An 18942-nucleotide genomic window follows, 5' to 3' on the forward strand; every position below is an offset into this window, starting at 1 on the left:
TTAATCTTCTAATTAAAGCTATGAGGTATGTATGTAGTTCCATTTTATAGATGGAAAAACTAAATCTCTGAAAAGTCAAGTGACTTCTGTAAGGTCAACCAACCAGTAAGTAAGTGCACAGCAATAAACTGACATCCGTCAGGAGATTTCCAATGGGGCTCTAAAGCTACTCATTTGGGAAAGCACAGAAAAGCACATGCCTGCAGAATATGGGGAGAGAGGGAAGGGGTTTCCATTCTCCAAAAACAGAGACTTCAAATATTTATAATGAGGATCTGGTCAGGGTGAGTTGAAGGAAAACAGGAAAACAGGAGGAGGAGGTTTGTGCTAAGGGGGTTGGTTTTCACTGTTCTCAAGTTAAGAGATGTTCCTACTCTACCCTGTCCTCCATATGGCTAAAACTCAAGCATAGCAAACAGATCTCATGCAGTTTTAAGATCAGGGAGCATGTTCTCTGACTTAGCAGCTCAGTAGAGAGGACCTCATTTGGCTTGGACATCCCCAAAGAGTAAATATCTTGAATTATTTGCTGCAGCTGTACCTGACATCTGAAGAATGAGGCAAATGGCAAGTAAATAAACTACTCATTAAATACCTATCTGTTAATGGATTTTCTTTTCAAAGTTCTTCTAAGAAGTGCCCTGAGCTCAATCCACAGTCAGTTTAATCATATCTTCCCGTTCATTCTTAGATCTAAAAAAAAAAAAATAGTACTCACTGGTGGTCATAATACCCTTTGGCTTTGCAGCTTCCTCCCTCACTAGCTACATAGTTCAAGAAAGAAGAGGCCCTGTGAATTCCATTGTCAAGGAGGCATATAGAAGAATTTGGGCTTTTGAACTCAGACTGGCTTTGCCTGGCCTCCAGGCAGGTGAGACCATCTTGATTTGAGTATCAAGTATAAAATATATTAGCAAAGACTCTCTAAATTCAGTCCCTACTGGAAAAATGAGAAGAACTTCAAGCCTACAGATGAAGAGTTTGTTGAAAAGACTAGTCAGAAAATAGGATTTTAAAAAGATCATGTGATTATTGCCATCCACATTCAAAGCGAGAGCAACTTGCAATGGAAACTGATAATTTCTTACTTGGTTCCAACATGCAAGGTCTTGGGTCAGGACATTTTGGGTGATGGAAACTGGTGGAAAAATTGTTTTTATTAGTAGTGGTGGTACTACTGCTGCTGCTAATCATAATGGAGTTTACATGGGATAAACTTTAGAGGGCTTTATATTTTTCCCAAATGTTTTCATATGCATTATGTCAATTAATTCTCCTGAGTATTGCTGTTGTATCATATTTTAAAGAGAGGCACGGAGTGATTCAAATATCTGTCCGAGGTAACCAGTACTAAGAAAATTATTTGACTAGATAGTGACATTGATGCAATCTCCCCCTGAATGGTGTTTCCTGCTGACAAATGTTTAGGATTTCTAGTAAAATCAAGGATTAAGCACTGAACATTACTGGCTGAAGCAACACTGCCCAAGGTGCGCCTCCTCCAATGCCCTCCTTCCCCTCCACCTCTGCCCCTAGGCCTTCCTTAGCTCACTCAACTTATTCTCCCTCTATCTTTCTACTAACTGAACCCTTACTTTCCTTCAAGACTCAAAATAACTGCATATTCCAAACCACACTGATTGGTCTCTTCTCTAAACTCCACTTTGGTTCATGCATGTTTTTTGAAAACTTGGTGAAAGCTAAAGACCTTTTTCTTCAAGGGGTATATATGGGCATTTTTGCATATGTGCTCATGTACATATGTGAACACATGCACACACATATCTGTGAGAATACAATTTTAATCCTTTTGCTAATTTAAAGAAGGATTTACCCTCAAGGGTGGATAAATAAAATCTGGGAATAGGCATCTTGCCTGTGGAATAATCCTCCCCTATTGATGTTTATCTACCATCCTCTGGCGATCCCCCCCCCCCGAAACTTAGAGCCTCTAGCTTTATGCTATTCTTGTTTACCTAGGGTTGACCTCTACTGTGGCTCCCTCTCTATCCATATAAGTAGTCTCCTTCTGTCAGTACTCAGTCTGGTTCAATGAGCCAGTTCCCTTAACAGACAGATCCAAGATATTAAGTGATGAAGAGATCTGCAGATTAATTAGGACTTGCAATTGATCCAATGTCTTTGAGACAGTATGGAGATATTTGGAGGGGAGGTTCTTTCAGAACTACTATTCATTTCACTCATGAGAAGACATTTCTGTCTAGTATAGAATACATGATACACACAGTTCTCTTCATATTGTTTTATACTTATTATCTCTGTACATAAATGAGATAACAGGTATAAAACAATATGAAGAGAACACAAAGGCAAATTCACTTACATGATGGTCTTCGCTAGACATCTATCTTCAAACTTTGTATCTCAGGTTCTGTCACTGTTGTCACTGGCATATCATTCCTTCACATAATTACCCCAACAGTTTTCAGTCAGAACTAGCAAAGGGGAAGAGGTTAGGAACTTACAGTAAGTGGCTCTATTTCCTTCTTATGAAAGAAAGACCACTGGATAGACAGCTTGTCCGTGGAGGCCACAGTGGTGGTGTAGAAGCAGAGAAGAGTGACATCAGATCCAGTAGTCACATTTACGAAACTGTCTGGGATGGTCACTTGCACCAGGTTAACCTGACCTGAAAAGATAATGATCAGAAAAACAATGGTACACATTTAGATTATGATGACACTTTTTTTGGGTCACAAAACATTTTCAAAAATATCTTATTTACAGAATCCAAAGTGAGGAGGAGAATATGGAATGAACCATAGAGGGAAACTGAGCAAACAATGAGGCCAGGGAAAGGGGAGTTTCTAACAAGTTGCAGTGTAAAGATATTCAAAACCTAGGTGATGATGAGACAATAGCACTGAATTGGGAATTCCTCCTATTTAAGGATTGCATACATTCTTGTCCAAGAGCCTCGAAAAGGTCCATAAATATGGATAACAACTAACCAAGTTTTCTAAGCATCAAGAGTCCTTTGAATGTGGGACTTTTAGTTTTGAAACTCAATATGTCTCAAGCAAACAATACTTGTTTTTATAGGACTTCAGGACTAAAGCCAGAAACATCCCAGGAAAACTGGGATGAATTGGTTATTCCTTCCCTAAGACCATTGGAGGGGTATTTGCAAGATCAAAATTACATTCATAACAATACTAAGATGTTGTTTATTTTCTTTTTCATTCTCATTCTCTCATGAGTATATTGGAGTTTCCCAAAATCTACATGACAGGTAATGATGTCATTGTTCTAGTGGCTAATGAAATGTGTGTTTGTGTATTTTTTAAAATTATTTTCTCAGTTTTAATTTTGAACATAGCACATATAAATAGAAATAATTTACATAAAAATATTTTGGGTCCTCAATTTTTTGTGGTGATGAGACTGTAATTCAGGACCTCATACATGCTAGGCTACCACCCTACCTCCATCTCAATAATTTTTAATTGAAACTTTTATTAAGATAAATATAGATAATTATAGATTCACATGCATTTCTAAGGAACAGTAAAGATATACCATATGCATTTTATTCAGTTTCCCTCAATGGTAATATTTTGTAAAAACTATAGTATAGTATCACAACCAAGATATTGACTTTGATACTACACACACTGACTTTATTCATAGTTCTCCAATTGTACTTGTACACATGCAACTATGAGCATGTATTTAGTTCTATTCAATTTTATCATATGTGTAGGATTGTGTCTCCACTACAGTCAAGATACTGAATACTTCCATCACCACAAATATGCCCCATGTTGCCCTTTAAAAGCATTGACACTTCCCTCATGTACCCTATCCCTGCTTCTAACAATTGACAACTACTAATATGTCTTTTATTTCTAAAATTTTGTCATCTCATAAATGTGCCATAAATGGAATCATGGTAAACTTCTGGCACTGGTTCTTTTTACTTGGCATAATTACTCGAAAATCCACTCAAGTTATATTAGTAGTTGGCTGTTTTGGTAATATCTGATGGTATATATGCATCAGAGCATAACCATTCACTCATTTAAGGCATCTGAAGTATTTCCAGTTTTTGTCTAGAGTAAAAAAGTACAAGTATTTGTGTACAGATATTTGCATGAACAGAAATTTCATTTCTCTGGGAAAAATTCCCAAGAGTGTAATAGCTGGGTCATATGGTAGTTGCATGTTTAATTTTATGTAAAAAGAAAAGTCACACTGCTTTCCAGAGTGACTGCAACATTATACCTTTCTATCAATATGGCATGAGTGTTCCAGATTCTCTGTATCTTCACCAGCATTTGACGCTGTCACCATTTTCTATTTTAATCATTCTGATAATTTGCATTTCCCTAATGGCTAGTTATGCCAAACATCCTTCACTGTGATTATTTACTGTTTCTATAACTTTTTGATGAAATGTCTGTTCATATTTTTTGCCCATTTGCTAATTGGATTGATTATGGTTGTGTTTTGAGAGTTCTCTATGCAATCTAGATGTTAGTCTTCTGTCACGTAGACAGAGTTTTATTTCTTCCTTTTGAATCTATATGTTGTTTCTTTTTCTTGCCCGATTACAATGGCTATAACATCAAGTACCATGTTGAATAATAGGAGTGAGAGTGGATATCTTTGCCTTGTTCCTAATCTTAGGAGAAAAACATTCAGTTATTTCACCATTAAGTACAAAGACATATGTTACTTGTAGATGCTCTTTTTTGAATTGAAGCAATTCTCTTCAGTGGGTTGAATTGTGTCCCCAAAAAAGTTTAGTCTAAGTCCTACCCCCCAGTATTCTGAAGTTTAATCTTATTGGAAAATAAAGTCTTTGCAGATGAAATTAAGTTAAATATATTTATATGAGATTATCATGCATTCAGGGTTGGCCCAATTACTGTTGTCCTTATAAGTAAAAGGAAAGGAAAATTTTACACATACACACATACAAGTAAATGATATGTAAAGATGGAAGCAGAGATTGGAATGATGCTTTTACACATCAAGAAATGACAAAAATTCCCAGCAGTCATGAGGGTGAACTTCATGGCACAGATCTTCCTTCAGAGCTTTCAAAAGTAATCAAGCCTAAGAACAATTTGATTTAAGACTTTTGGCCTCCAGAAACGTGAGATAATAAATTTCTCTTGTTTTAAGTACCCAGTTGTGGCAACATTTTATAGTAGCTCTGTGAAACTTACATACTTGTCATTCCTAACTTTCTAAGAGTTTTTCTCATGAATGAGTATTGGATTTTGCCAAATGTTTTTTCTGCACCAATTGATATGATCATAATTTTTCTTTAGATTATTACATGAAAATACATGAATAATTTTTGAATGTTGAACCAGCCTTCCATATTTGAAATAAATCTCCCTTAGTCATGATGTGTAATTCTTTTTAGACACTACTTGATTCAACTTGCTAGTGTTTCATTGAATATTTTACTTCTAAGTTCATGAGAGATATTAGTCTGTAATTCTCTTTATTTGTGCTGTTTTTGTCTGGTTTTAGTGTTAGGGTAATACTGTTCTCATAAAATGAGATGAAGTGTTCTCTCCTCTTCTATTTTTTAGAAGACAATATACAAAATTGATGTTAATTATTCTTTACATGTTTGGTAGAAATATCCACTGAAACTACCTAGACCTGGAGATTTCTTTTGTAGAAGCTTTTTAAATTATGAATTCAATTTCTTTAATGGTTATAGGGCTATTCAAATTATCTATTTCATACTGGGTGAGTGTTAGTGGGCTTTTATTTAAGTTTTAGTTTTCTTTTATGACTCTTGAATGTAGCAGTATTCTTACAAATTGGTATCAAAGTGCACTTTTGATTTTGTGTTCTGGGCACCCTGATGTTCTGAGAACAGATTATGCAAGGTACACTCAACCATTGTGCAAATCATCTATAAACCTTATTCTGAAGGTACTTTATTTTTGTTTGTTTTTGAAGAATGTTTAGTTACTTGTTCCGAGACTACATTTTAAGGAAAAAGGATGCCCAAACTTGGAAGTTGCTGTTGCAAAGAAAAGTAAAAATGTACAGCATGAGGAAACTGAGTGATATAACAAGGAACCCACATGGAAAGGTGAGATTGGTGAATTACTGCAATGGAAGGTATATAAAGAATGGTACAGAACAAGGACCCACAAAGAAAGTCAGAAAGTTGGATTTAAAGAGATGTGATAAGCTGGGCATGATGGCTTGCTCCTATAATCCCAGCCTTTGGGAGGTTGAGGCAGAAGGATTGCAAATTCAAAGCCAGCCTCAGGAACTTAATGAGACCCTGAACAACTTAGCAAGACCCTCAAAGTTAGAAATAAGAAGGGCTGGGGATGTGGCTCAGTGTTTAAGTGCCCCTGGATTCAATCCATTACCAAAAAAATATTAGTAATGTTGGATTTAATTCCAGTACCACCTCCCCCAAAGTTAGAAATGCTATCATGACAATTGAGATTAAAATTCCTATGAGTTATATTATTGTACAAATATACAAATTAGACAAACATATGGGTAAGTCAAGGCCCTTAATGAACAAATGAACACAACGATTTAGTTAGGGAAGCATTTGTTGAGTATTTTTAATTCTTTATATATTCTGGCTATTAATCCTCTGTTGGAAAAATAACTGGCAAAGATCTTTCCCATTCTGTTGGTTATCTCTTTATTAATTGTTTATTTTGCTGTGCAGAAGTCATTTAATTTGATGACATGCCATTTATTGATTCTTCCTCTGATTTCCTGAGCTATAGGAATACTAACCAGGACATCTTTGCCTGCACCTGTGTGTTGAAATATTTTCCCTTCTAACAATTACAAGGTTTCTCATCCAATTCCTAAGTTTTGGATCCATTTTGAGTTGACTTTTACACAATGTGAGAGATAAGAATCTAGTTTCATTCTTTTACATATGGATATTCTGTTTTCCCAGCACCATTTGTAAGAGAGGCTGTCTTTTCTGCAGTGTATGTTTTTGACACCTTTTGAGAATCAGATGATTATAGCTGTGTGAATTTGTTTCTGTGTCTTCTGTTCTGTCCTATTGGTCCATGTGACTCTTTTTATGCTGTACCTTGCTTTTATTGTTTGTTTGTTTGTTACTATGGCTTTGCAGTATAATTCAAAATCATGTACTATGATATCTCCAGCATTGTTCTTTTAGCTCAGGGTTGCTTTGGCAATTCTGGATCTTTTATTCTTCCATATGAATTTTAGGATTGCTTTTTTTCTAGTTCTGTGAAGAATATCATTTTGAGGGGGATTACATTGAATTATAGCTTGCTTTTGGTAATATGGCCATTTTAACAGTATTAATTCTGCCTACCTATGAAGTGAGAGGTTCCAAAGACTTTCTCATTTTTCTTAATGACAGCAGTCATAGAAAAGGATTTTAGGGGATTGGGAAACATTTTGAAGAAGTAAAAGAAACAGCAAACCATTGTACTGATTATCCTTTGTTTCCTGGATTCAATAGCTGTATTTTGTGTTATAGCCAGGCCTACCTTGGCAGCAGACAGTTTACATGACAACCAATGCACTGATGAATTGAGAAAAATGCTTTAGGGTAGGCACAAATACAGGATTTTCTAATTCCATGCATTTTCCTTCTTGCAATATTATTCTTCTCATAATTTCCTTTCCCATGATGCCTTTCCCAAAAGAAAAACTGGTCTTCAGAGAGCAGCTACTCTTTCCAACATAAATTTCATTGGATAAAGCTGCTTTCCTCTGTTGGAGGGGAAGAGGATTCCTCCTGTCTTCAAAAAGCTCATCTCCTTTCTCCTGGAAGTTAGCCACATCTGTGGCTGTGCTTAAATGATGACTTTAGAATGTCTTTTAAAGTGTCCAAAATAAAAGGGATAAAACTGGGAATTTGATAGTCATTGAAGTTCCCAAGAACTTTTCCCTAAAAACAGAGATATTTTGGAGAGATGATTTGACAATATTTTTGTTCTCTTGTTTGGGTCTCAGTATCTGTTATGAAATTGATCAATGATAGTTACATGTGAACATGTAAGGCAAAACAACCATTTGATGGATAGTCTCAGTAAAAAGTGCTTAATGGTAGAGTAAGCACAGTTCTCACATAAGACAAAGCATGGAAGAGACCACAGAGCCTAGCAACAAATATCTGGCAAACACCTATTTTGTGTCTTAAGCAGTGCTAAACACTGGGAAAATCATAATGAAAAAGACAGACACATTCTTTGCCTGCCATGTCAGTGCAGCAGGAAGCCATTTATAGCACAGTCCAGAATGGAAGTGAATGAAAACCAAGGGCTTGAGAACTATTTATCTGACTCAGACATTTCTAACGTTTAAAAAATAGAAGATGTAAAATCTATAACTAATTTGATACATATAAAAGCTCAGTAATATCACATTGGAATTCAGATGATGATTTCAGAATTTAAAGTGAGACAATATATTTTTGAGAATACTACACATTGTCTTGTAAATAGGTAGTGATTGCAAGGCAAAACCTGAGAACCATTTTATTGCCTAGATTCCCAATATTTGGCCCCATAACCAATTCTTAAATTTTGGAAAAAAAAAGACTTTCAGACATTGTCCAACCTTAACATAGTAACAATACACTTCAGAGCTAAGAATTATGTAATTTAAGATTGGCATTTTTAAAATGTAGCATCATTCATCTAGTGCATATTACTTAACCTTGTTAGATTACCATCTAGCCAGCACTATTCAACGGAAACTTCTGTGATGATAGAAATATCCTATCTCCACTTTGTCCAGTTTAGTAGCCACTATCCACATGCAGTTATTGGGCCAGTAAGACTGAGGAAATGGCATTACAATTTTACTTAATTTGAATTAATTTAAATTTAATCACATGTGGGTAGTGAACAGTATAAATTTGGTCCTAAACTAGAGTTAATTCTGTGAATGTCAGGAGAAAAACAGTTGTCTTTCCTTAGATTAATTAATTCTAAATTGAAAAATTATTTAAATTTGATAAAGTCAGAAAAATATCTACATTAACAGGAATGTGAATAAATAATAAGCTAAAGAATCATACCTGGTTTAAACAAAACTGAGGATTGCAATGCCCCTAACTAACTTGGCTGGATTAAAAAACAAAACAAAAATGTATCTGTGGTTGAATTATGATTTACTTCTTTTATAATCCAGTGTTTATTATCAAAGGAAAATAATCCAAGGTGCATACATCAATATTTTAAGAAGATTTTAAAATGTCTTGCAATTTGGTAATGGTTATTAATTCATTCATTTAATGCCTATAATATGGTCAAGTACTTTGCTTATTTGGAAGATTATTATTCTCGTAATATACCATAGCAAAAATATCTCCCAATGAGCCATATTTAAAATGAGGCATTTGGGGGCTGGGGTTGTGGCTCAGTGGTAGAGCGCTAGCCTCGCACGTGTGAGGGGCTGGGTTCAATTCTTAGCACCACATAAAAACAAATAAATGAAATAAAGGTATTGTGTCCAACTACAACTAAAAAATAGATATTTTTTTTAAAAAATGATGCATTTGAAGTGACTTAATTTACAGTAACTTCAGGTATAATTGCTTTGTTTTGAGTTACAAAATAATAAAACCAAGTGATCATTCACCTTTTGGATTTGACTGCAAAACCAAATTTTGAATATATTACTTCTTTCACAAGTATAATACATATCTCCAGAAAATGAAAGCAATATTAACATATCGTTACAACAGGTGACTAATACATGTTACAAGTATCTTGATGATAGTCATGAATTTTTTGTGGAAGAAATTTTTCATTACAATTACTTTCATGAATTCAGGTTTAAACTAAAACCTCCTAAGAAGCCATTGATTGGGTTATTTGTGTTTTTAGTGCTCAGGTTTTTGAGTTCTTTATACACCCTAGAGATTAGTGCTCTATCTGATGTGTGAGGAGTAAAAATTTGCTCCCAAATGTAGGCTCTCTATTCACCCCACAGATTGTTTCTTTTGCTGAGAAGAAACTTTTTAGTTTGAGGCTATCCAATTTATTGATTCTTGGTTTTAATTCTTGTGCTATAGGAGTCTTATTAAGGAAGTTGGGGCTAATCCCACATGATGAAGATTAGGGCCTACTTTTTTTTTTCTATTAGACACAGAGTCTCTGGTTTAATTCCTACGTCCTTGATCCACTTTGAGTTGAGTTTTGTGCATGGTGAGAGATAGGGGTTTAATTTCATTTTGGTGCATATGGATTTCCAGTTTTCCCAGCACCATTTGTTGAAGAGGTTATCTTTTCTCCAATGCAGGTTTTTGGCGCCTTTGTCTAGTATAATTGTAATTTTGTGGAGATTCCTTGGAAAACTGGGAATAGAACCATCATTTGGTCCAGCTGTTCCTCTCCTCAGTCTATACCCAAAGGACTTAAAAACAGCATAACACAGAGACACAGCCACATCAATGTTTATAGCAGCACAATTCACAATAGCTAAACTGTGGAACCAATCTAGATGCCCATCAGTCAATAAATGGATTAAAATGTGGCATATATACACAATGAAATATTATTCAGCAATAAAAGAGAATAAAATCATGGCATTTGCAGGTAAATGGATGGCGTTGGAGAAAATAATACTAAGTGAAGTTAGCCAATCCCCCCCAAAACAAATGCCAAATGTTTTCTCTGACATAAGCTGACTGACCCATAATGGGGTAGGGAGGGGGGAGAGCATGGGAGGAATAGACAAACTCTAGATAGGGCAGAGGGGTGGGAGGGGAAGGGAGGGGGCAGAGGGTTAGCAATGATGGTGGAATGTGATAGACATCATTATCCAAAGTACATGTATGAAGACATGAATTGGTGTCAACATACTTTATATACAAACAGGAGATGAAATATTGTGCTCTATATGTGTAATAAGAATCGTAATGCATTCCACTGTCATTTAATTTAAAAATAAAATCAATTAAATATTTAAAAAAGAAAAAACAAGATTTTACAATAGCAAATTAGCAGCAACCTGAATGTCTACCATTTAAGTGCAGCAAAATAAACAGTTCCCTTTAATCCAAAAAAAGGAAGCCATTGAAAATAAAATAAGATTAAAATAAATTCATAAATTCTGAACCAGATATGCTGGTGCACACCTGTAATCCTACTTACTTTGGAGGCTGAGGTAGGGGGTTCACAAGTTCAAGGCCAGCCTCAGCAACTTTGTAAGGCCCTCAGCAAATTAGTGACATGTTGTCTCAAAATAAAAACTGAAAAAGCCTGGGGATGTAGTTCAGTGATTAAGTGTCCCTGGGATCAATTCACAGTAAATAAATAAATAAATAAATAAATAAATAAATAAATAAATAAATAAAATAAGGGGAGAGAGTAACACTAAAAAACACTACTCTGCTTATTTGTACAGGAAATTGATTTTAAATATTCATATGAAAATTATTTCTGAATGTTTAGAGTTTAGGAAGTTAATTCATTCCTTCAACAACCATTTACTATATTCCCACTATGTGCCAGGCACTATACTTGAAATGTGATATTCTTTCTGAAACAAGTGCAGATGGGGCATTAAATTGTACATTGTTGGAAATACTGCCAATTGTCCCTCAGTAATATCTGGATCAACTGCAGGATCTGGATCAACTGAAGGATCTGGATCACTATGAATGGCAGGTATAGATCACCTAAATCTTCCTTTCTCTGATATCCACACATCTGTAAGTATAGCAAATAACAAGATAGTATACCCTCTTTTTTGTCTGCTGGGCTGACTACCATTTTTTGCTTTGGACCAGCTAGATCAGGCATGCATAGATATACAGCATATAATATATACCAACAAAAACAGCTATATGGTAATTTAAGAAAAGACACTCTGAAGTAGTTATTGGTCATTCTGATCAGGCCTTGTTCTACAAGTCAGAAGTAAGATCCCAACATCATGCTAGATAATTTTTTAAACAACAGGAAAGCTGCATAAAAGGTATGGGCTTCATTTTTAATATAATATACATTTGCAAAATAATATTGATAAGGAATTCACCCAAATTTGAGTGGTAAGATTACAGATGATTTTTGTTTTCTTATTTATATATGTCTACATTTTACAACCTTCCTACGGTGACTATAAAAATGTTTATAATCAGTAAATATATATATATATGATATATATGTACATATATATTTGTTATAGTGAAATCATTCTTTAAATTTTTTTGTAGTTGTAGATGAACAGAATGCCTTTATTTGTTTATTTTGATGTGGTGCTAAGGATTTAACCCAGTGCCTCACACACACTAGGCAAGCACTCTGCCACTGAGCTACAGCCTCAGCCCCTGAAAATCATTCTTGAAACTGTTCCAAACCCTGTGTTTAGTATAGGCCAGGGTTAGGCCTCACATAGAGAATTAATTGTCAGCTATAGACATGATTTTAGAGAGTTGGTGCAGAGGGCCTGGGGTTTGATCCAATTGGCTTGTGATTGGAAGCCCTTTTGGAAGGAATAAAGATTTTTCCTGTCTGAAATTAAATTTAAATGAATATTCTGGTGTGAGGGAAAATAGTAACATGTGTTTCCAGCTATACAGACTGGTTAGGCAATGGGATATTTGCAGTATTGCCTTTTGGTGACTTGACACCATACAACATTTTTGTTCAGCATCAACATTTAGTAATGAATAGTTAAAGAATTATTGCTAACCATATGTTAGGTTTCAAAGTAACATTTTTTCTAATGTTAAAAATAGTATAGGGGCTGGTGCTATAGCCCAGTGGTAGAGTGTTGCCTAGAATGCAGCAGACCCTGGGTTTAACGCCCCCAGCACTGTAAAATAATAATAATAATAATAATAATAATAATAATAATAATAATAATACTCTTTATAGAAAACCTGGAAAGTATGAAATAGATGGTGAATAGAATCAAAATCATCCATAATCTCATCACCCAGTGATTACCAGTGTGAGTGCCTCAGTATATTACCTTCCAGAAATTTATTACAGTTTTGTGTTTCCTGCTTTTTAACTTAATATTTTATCTTGAGCATTTTCTTGTTTCATTAAATGTACTTATCAAACCTCACTTTAAAGAGGATCTAACATTACCAATGGCTTAAAAATTAGCTGATTTTTTGATAAACAATATTATTGTATTTAATATGAGGTTTAGGTTACTGTTAGAACAGATTCAAAATGTATCTGGTATTTGGAGAAAAATGACTAAGGCATTTTCCAAATTAGTCATCTCTCCAGCCTTTTAACCACTATTGGGATTTTGACTTCAAAAATGAATTTGTTCTATTTGAATTCCTAAAATCATCCATGTTGTACGCAATAATAAATCACTCACATATTTTCCAAAATACAGTCTTAGGATTGGAAAACCAAAAATCCCTAAGCAATATTAGATAATAAAGTGCTCATAGAATCTCTGTCCTTCCCACATGTAAGCCCTGGCAGGCTTAAACCCAGGTTCTGCTTGCTGTAGCAAAGCAAGTCAATCACCGTGAGATTAAGGGAAACACTAAATAAAAGAGGAGAGAAATTATCCTTAGCACAAACTTTGGTTTCAAAGAGAGCAAATTTACTTGTCCAACTTTTAAACTAAGAAAGATAGTATGATTTTTTTTCTGAGAAAATGTCAATCCTGAAGCCCCATAACACAATTTTACTACAGACTGGACTCCCAAATATTAACATGGCACATATTTGTTAAGCTACAGTTCTTAAAATTACTCAGCATGCTAATCAAAATTCCTTTGAAGTATAGAGAGGAAATTTTAATACAAAAATTTATAATTTCAATCTAAAAGCTTCATTTCCAATTATCTGTAGTGGTTTGGAGATCCCTTCCTTACCTGCAAGGCAGTTTAGGATCAGAAAAGCCTTCCAGAATGTGAAGACCATTGTGTTGAAGTTCGTTGGGAGCAGTAGGAGCCTGTAGCTTGCCTGACCTAGGCTGAGCCTCAGACTGGCTTCTTCAATCACACTGAGGTTTGCCAGGCTTATCTTCTGGGCATCACCAAGCAAACATGCCTCTTTGGGCTTACTTATTGGGTACAGACCTTTCTCAGAGCGGGTTTGTGTTTCTTTGAAACACTTTTCATGGGGTGTGTATCCTTGATATATTTGCTACTGTGTTAATAATAAACCCATGTATTTAAATTCTTCTTGTTTATTGTACCCAGATTCTCTAAGTCTCATTGTTTAAAATCAGTCTTATTAAAAAAAAATTGTACTTGAGTTGAAAGATACAGTTGGAAGAGCGCTTATACAAATAAAAGTTGAGAAAATTAATTAATTTCAAATATTTCCATGAAAATCTTCTAGCAATGATTCACTAACCTTCTTTTACAAATTAGGTTAGTAAATTGGTGCTATAAGATTTCTTGGAGAGATGCAGTTCACAGGAAGGGCACATGGGTTTTGAAGCAACTCATTTCTATGTGAACAAACACTGGACATGTCACCTTTTTGGAAGAACTGGCAGTTGTCATTACCTTCCACCAAAACTGGAACTAGAATGAATTATTTTTTTGTCTTCCAAGTAAGAAACCCTATAGCACTTATTCACTAACCTAATTTTGCAAAATCAGATTAGTGAATAAATGCTTGAGGACTTCCATTGGATGAGTCTAAACTTTTTGCAGAATTAAGTTACTGAATAGCTGCTATAGGGTTTCCTTGGAAATGGAGGTTCACTAGGAGGACATGGGAAACTGCACAGGTGAGAAGGCTTTATGTGACTATGAACTTCTTATAGAGTTCCTCTCATGCTTAAGTTACACTAGGAAACCTAAAAGCCTCCTCTGGCTCTTTCCATATGATCACTAGGTCCTGTTGTTTTCTTACCTATGACACTCTCAAATATTTCTATTCTCCAACCTTTTGCTTCCATTGTGGTCCAGATACTCAGCTCTTTACCTTTGACTCACCATAGCAGCTTCCTAAATGGTTTCGCATAATTCTTCTTCCTTTATGCTGTATACTAGTCATAGGCCAATGTTCCAACTCTAATCAAGCATTTTCAATAACACCCTATATGGACTCTTTCAGCAAGTCCAAAGTCTTTCATCTGAATTCCCAGCCATCCAAGACCTGGTCCTCACCTCATCTGAACTTTAACCACATTAAATCATCCACTTGAAAAATGCTATCAAGATTTATCACTTCAAAGCATTTGGTCACATGAAATGTGTGCAAGTTTCAAGTGATAGTTTTATGAACATTAATTTACAGGAAATGTTTGACCCCATCTGATCTTAGCCAAGCCAATGTCCCCCTACTTTTCAGAAAGCCATTTTGCTTCCATAAGGCCTAATTCCTCCTTCCCCATCCATGTTCATGTCTTATGCCAAACTTTGGTTCCAGGTGATTTCTGAAACTACTTAGAATTTTTTTCTCTCCTCTTCCTCACTCATTCAAATTCTTGGTACAAATTAGTCATGCTGTCTTATGTGAAGATTTTGATTAACTTATATACCACAATCTCTGGGCTTCTCCTAGCATAAATTAACATTTTACTTACAGTCACTCAATACTTTATAGTTGGCATTTAATTGTTCTCAAATAATTTCTTATTTATTAACAGAGTCTACCCTAAATCCAGAGATTGTAATTGTAAGCTACTACAGGGCAATATTAGGTCTTATAAAGACAGCTCCCAACTTATGAAAAGGTGTGTCCCAAAATGTACCCCAGAATACACATTCCTATGGAAACAATGCTATTAAGAGATCTCACTGGGTATGGTTGCGCACACCTGTAATCCCAGTGGCTTGGGAGGCTGAGGCAGGAGGATCGTGAGTTCAAAGCCAGCCTCAGCAAAAGTGAGGCACTAAGCAACTCAGTGAGACCCTATCTCTAAATAAAATACAAAATAGGATTGGAGATGTGGCTCAGTGGTTGAGTGCCCCTGAGTTCAATCCCTGGTACCCCCCGCCCCTGACAAAAGAAGTCTCATTCCTAAGCTTATGTAGCAAATAGTTCATCACCAGTCTGAATTCTGGGTATTGGCCATAGAGATGGGGGAGAAGGAACAGTAGGAGACAGAGAAAGAACATTCCATTCTTTTCCCAAGACACAAGTCATGAACAAGAGAACACGTTTTACCCAAATAAATACTGCATGTCCCTGACACCCACTTTCTTTTCTGACCTGATGTTCATTACCCTTTGTGTCCCTAGGTTGGTCTGAAGGAAAGTCTCCCCAGAATATTCAATACTCCAAAATTTCTCTTTTCTTTTTATCCTTATTCCTCCCAGAAATATTCACCTCCTCTGCACAAGCAGATATCAGTTCCATGTTAGGAAGAAAAAAAAAATTTGTGACCATTCCCCAATCTGTTTGCACTACTAAAAATAGGAAAATTGTATTATCCCAAATAAATCTCTGATCAGGAGGACTAGCCAATGCAATAAAAGAGGAATGGTCTGAGGGAGGAAGTTTTGCAGAGAAGAACAATTTGTAGAGTGACCCTCTGGAGGTCCATACTAGCTCATTTCCGCCTTGGATATGCCTAGACTGCAAAGTCCACCAAGTCTCCAAAAGATCACTAGGTCCTGTTGTTTTCTTACCTATGACACTCTCAAATATTTCTGTTCTCCAACCTTTTGCTTCCATTGTGGTCCAGATACTCATCAGCTCCTTACCTTTGACTTACCATAGCAGCTTCCTAAATGGTCTCCCATAATTTTTCTTTCTTCATGCTGTATACTAGTCACAGGCCAATGTTCCAACCCTAATCAAGCGTTTTCAATAACACTCCAAGCCAGTGTTATGGAGATGGGGTGAAAAAAAGAGATTGTAAGTCTGGTGCCTATAAACCAAGGGCTTCCTGTGTTTCTTTTCATGCCCTATAAGTGACCATAGTAAAGTGATTCTATAATGTATCATTAAAACTAGCATATTTTTGAGAGTGAAAGGGGCATTATTAGCAATTACATGGGACAGACAGCATAAACTGTGACAATCCCAAATAAACCTGGTGGTATGACCATCTGCCTATAGGGGAGTGCTAGGCACAAAGTATAAGTAAAGAAGATCTTGTTAATTAATTCAATATGGGTGGGGGCGAAGGGTAGGATTTAAGGGTATTGCCAAAACCCCTCTGCACCAGATATCTCATACAACATAAAACATTCTGGAACATTTAAGTAAAATGTCTACATTGCTGCAATTAAAATCTAACTGCCACAGGGGTAATTCTATTAAAACAAACTCTAAGAGATCATCCACATTCTTTTCTTAGAATTGAATTTCAATCATAATTGACTATTGCTTGAAAGAAGTGAGCCATTAACTGGAACACAAAATATCAGTCTTTGCATTTGTATGGGGATTTATGATTTTAAACTGCTTTTCCATTTTATCTGTGCCACTGTCCAATAAAATATATAGGAAAGGTATTATCTACATTTTCTATATAAGAAAACTGAAGCTCAGAAACGTTGTGTCTTTCCCAAGGCCACATAGCACGCATTAGAAGCTGTTCCCATCATACTGCACAGTGGCATGCTGTGATTATAATGTAACAAATATGCTACTGCCTCCAAGACTCAACCTTGGGAACTTTCAGAAATATGTAGTATCTGATTTATCCTTCTTTTTAACTTAAAAATTACAAAAGTAATATGCTTTGGTTGCAAAAAGATTTTAAAGAACAAAGAAGTATACAAAGAGAAAAATGTTCATTCCCATTTATTCACCCACATGTGTAATTCTGTGCTCAGGTTTACAGGTAACAGGAGATTATCATTTTCTCACACTATTTCTATGCACTTATACAGACACACACACACACACACACACACACACACACACGCAGAGTTTTCCTTAACATAAAGGTACTATATATGTTGTTCTATAATTTGCCTTTTTCTTCTTAAAAAAGCATTTCTATTATCTTTGCCATTATGTCCAACTACATAGGACTATTTTATCTGTTTTAAGGCTGCCAAATATTTTATAATATGATAGTATAATAACTTATTTAACTATCCAATCGCTTAATTCTTAGATTGTTTCCAGCTTTTCATTATTATAAGCATGGGGTAACAAACATCCTTTTGTCTAGATCTTTGCTCATTTTTGTGATTATTTCTGTTCCTAGAAATGGAATCACTGGATCAAAGGACATGAACATTTAAACTTTCAGTAGACTGTAAAATTGTCCACCAGAAATTCTTTATAAAAATTGGTATTGTTTGTTGTTCCAATTTGTATTTCTCTAATGAGATTGAGCCTCTTTTTATTTTACAGGTTTTCTTGTATAATTTGTGTTCCTTTTTCAGTGTACTATTTACTGCCTTAGTCCATTTATTACATTTGGGTGTCCTTTAATTTAAGTATATAAAGATGTACTCTGTATATATTATTAATCTTAATGTCTATTTTTGCATCTGTTGAATTTTCTTCTAATCCATCACTTTTTAAAAATCCACTACTTTTTAATTTTGTCTTTCACCATAAATTTTACATTTTTGTTTAATCTATTGATTTTTTTTCCTTGTAGTTTCTGAGTTCCCTAAGAAAACCTTTCTAATCCCAAAACTATAGAAATATACCATATTATTATTAAATAATACATAGCACTATTTATTTTTCTAATACTTCTATAATTTTGTCTCTTTATATCTCAGTTACAAAAACTCTGAACTTCCAGTTGCTCAGGACAAACCTTGGTGTCATCCTTAATTCCTCTCCCCTCATACATGTCATCTAATTTGTCAGCAAATTCTTTGGACCCCATGATCAAAAATTTCCAGACTCTGACCCCACCTTCACTGCCCCTGACCCTAGTTTGAGCTGCCATCACCAATTCCCTATGTCACTGCAAATAACTTCCTAATTGGTCTCCTTATTTTCACTCTTGTACTTCTCACCCTATTCTCATAACAGCAGCCAAAGGATCCTTTTAATATGTAAATTAAATCATGTCTCACCTTTGCTCAGATTCTGCATTAGATCCAATTGTCTTTCAGAG

At 35.3% G+C, this 18942-nt stretch overlaps 1 protein-coding gene across 1 annotated transcript in view; it reads right to left on the minus strand.

Moving 5' to 3' along the window:
* Positions 1-14008, minus strand: part of Vsig1 (V-set and immunoglobulin domain containing 1) — a 31471-nt gene extending 17463 nt beyond the window's left edge. Inside the window, exons 1-2 of the mRNA XM_040284088.2 lie at positions 13817-14008; positions 2487-2650 (exon numbers count right to left, since the gene is read on the minus strand). Coding sequence (XP_040140022.1) covers positions 2487-2650; positions 13817-13865 — 213 coding nt within the window. The 5' untranslated portion in view covers positions 13866-14008. The remainder of the gene's footprint in view (positions 1-2486; positions 2651-13816) is intronic.
* Between the last annotated feature and the right edge of the window lie 4934 nt (positions 14009-18942).

The sequence above is a fragment of the Ictidomys tridecemlineatus genome, chromosome X (assembly GCF_052094955.1).
Source record: "Ictidomys tridecemlineatus isolate mIctTri1 chromosome X, mIctTri1.hap1, whole genome shotgun sequence".
Classification (NCBI taxonomy): domain Eukaryota; kingdom Metazoa; phylum Chordata; class Mammalia; order Rodentia; family Sciuridae; genus Ictidomys; species Ictidomys tridecemlineatus.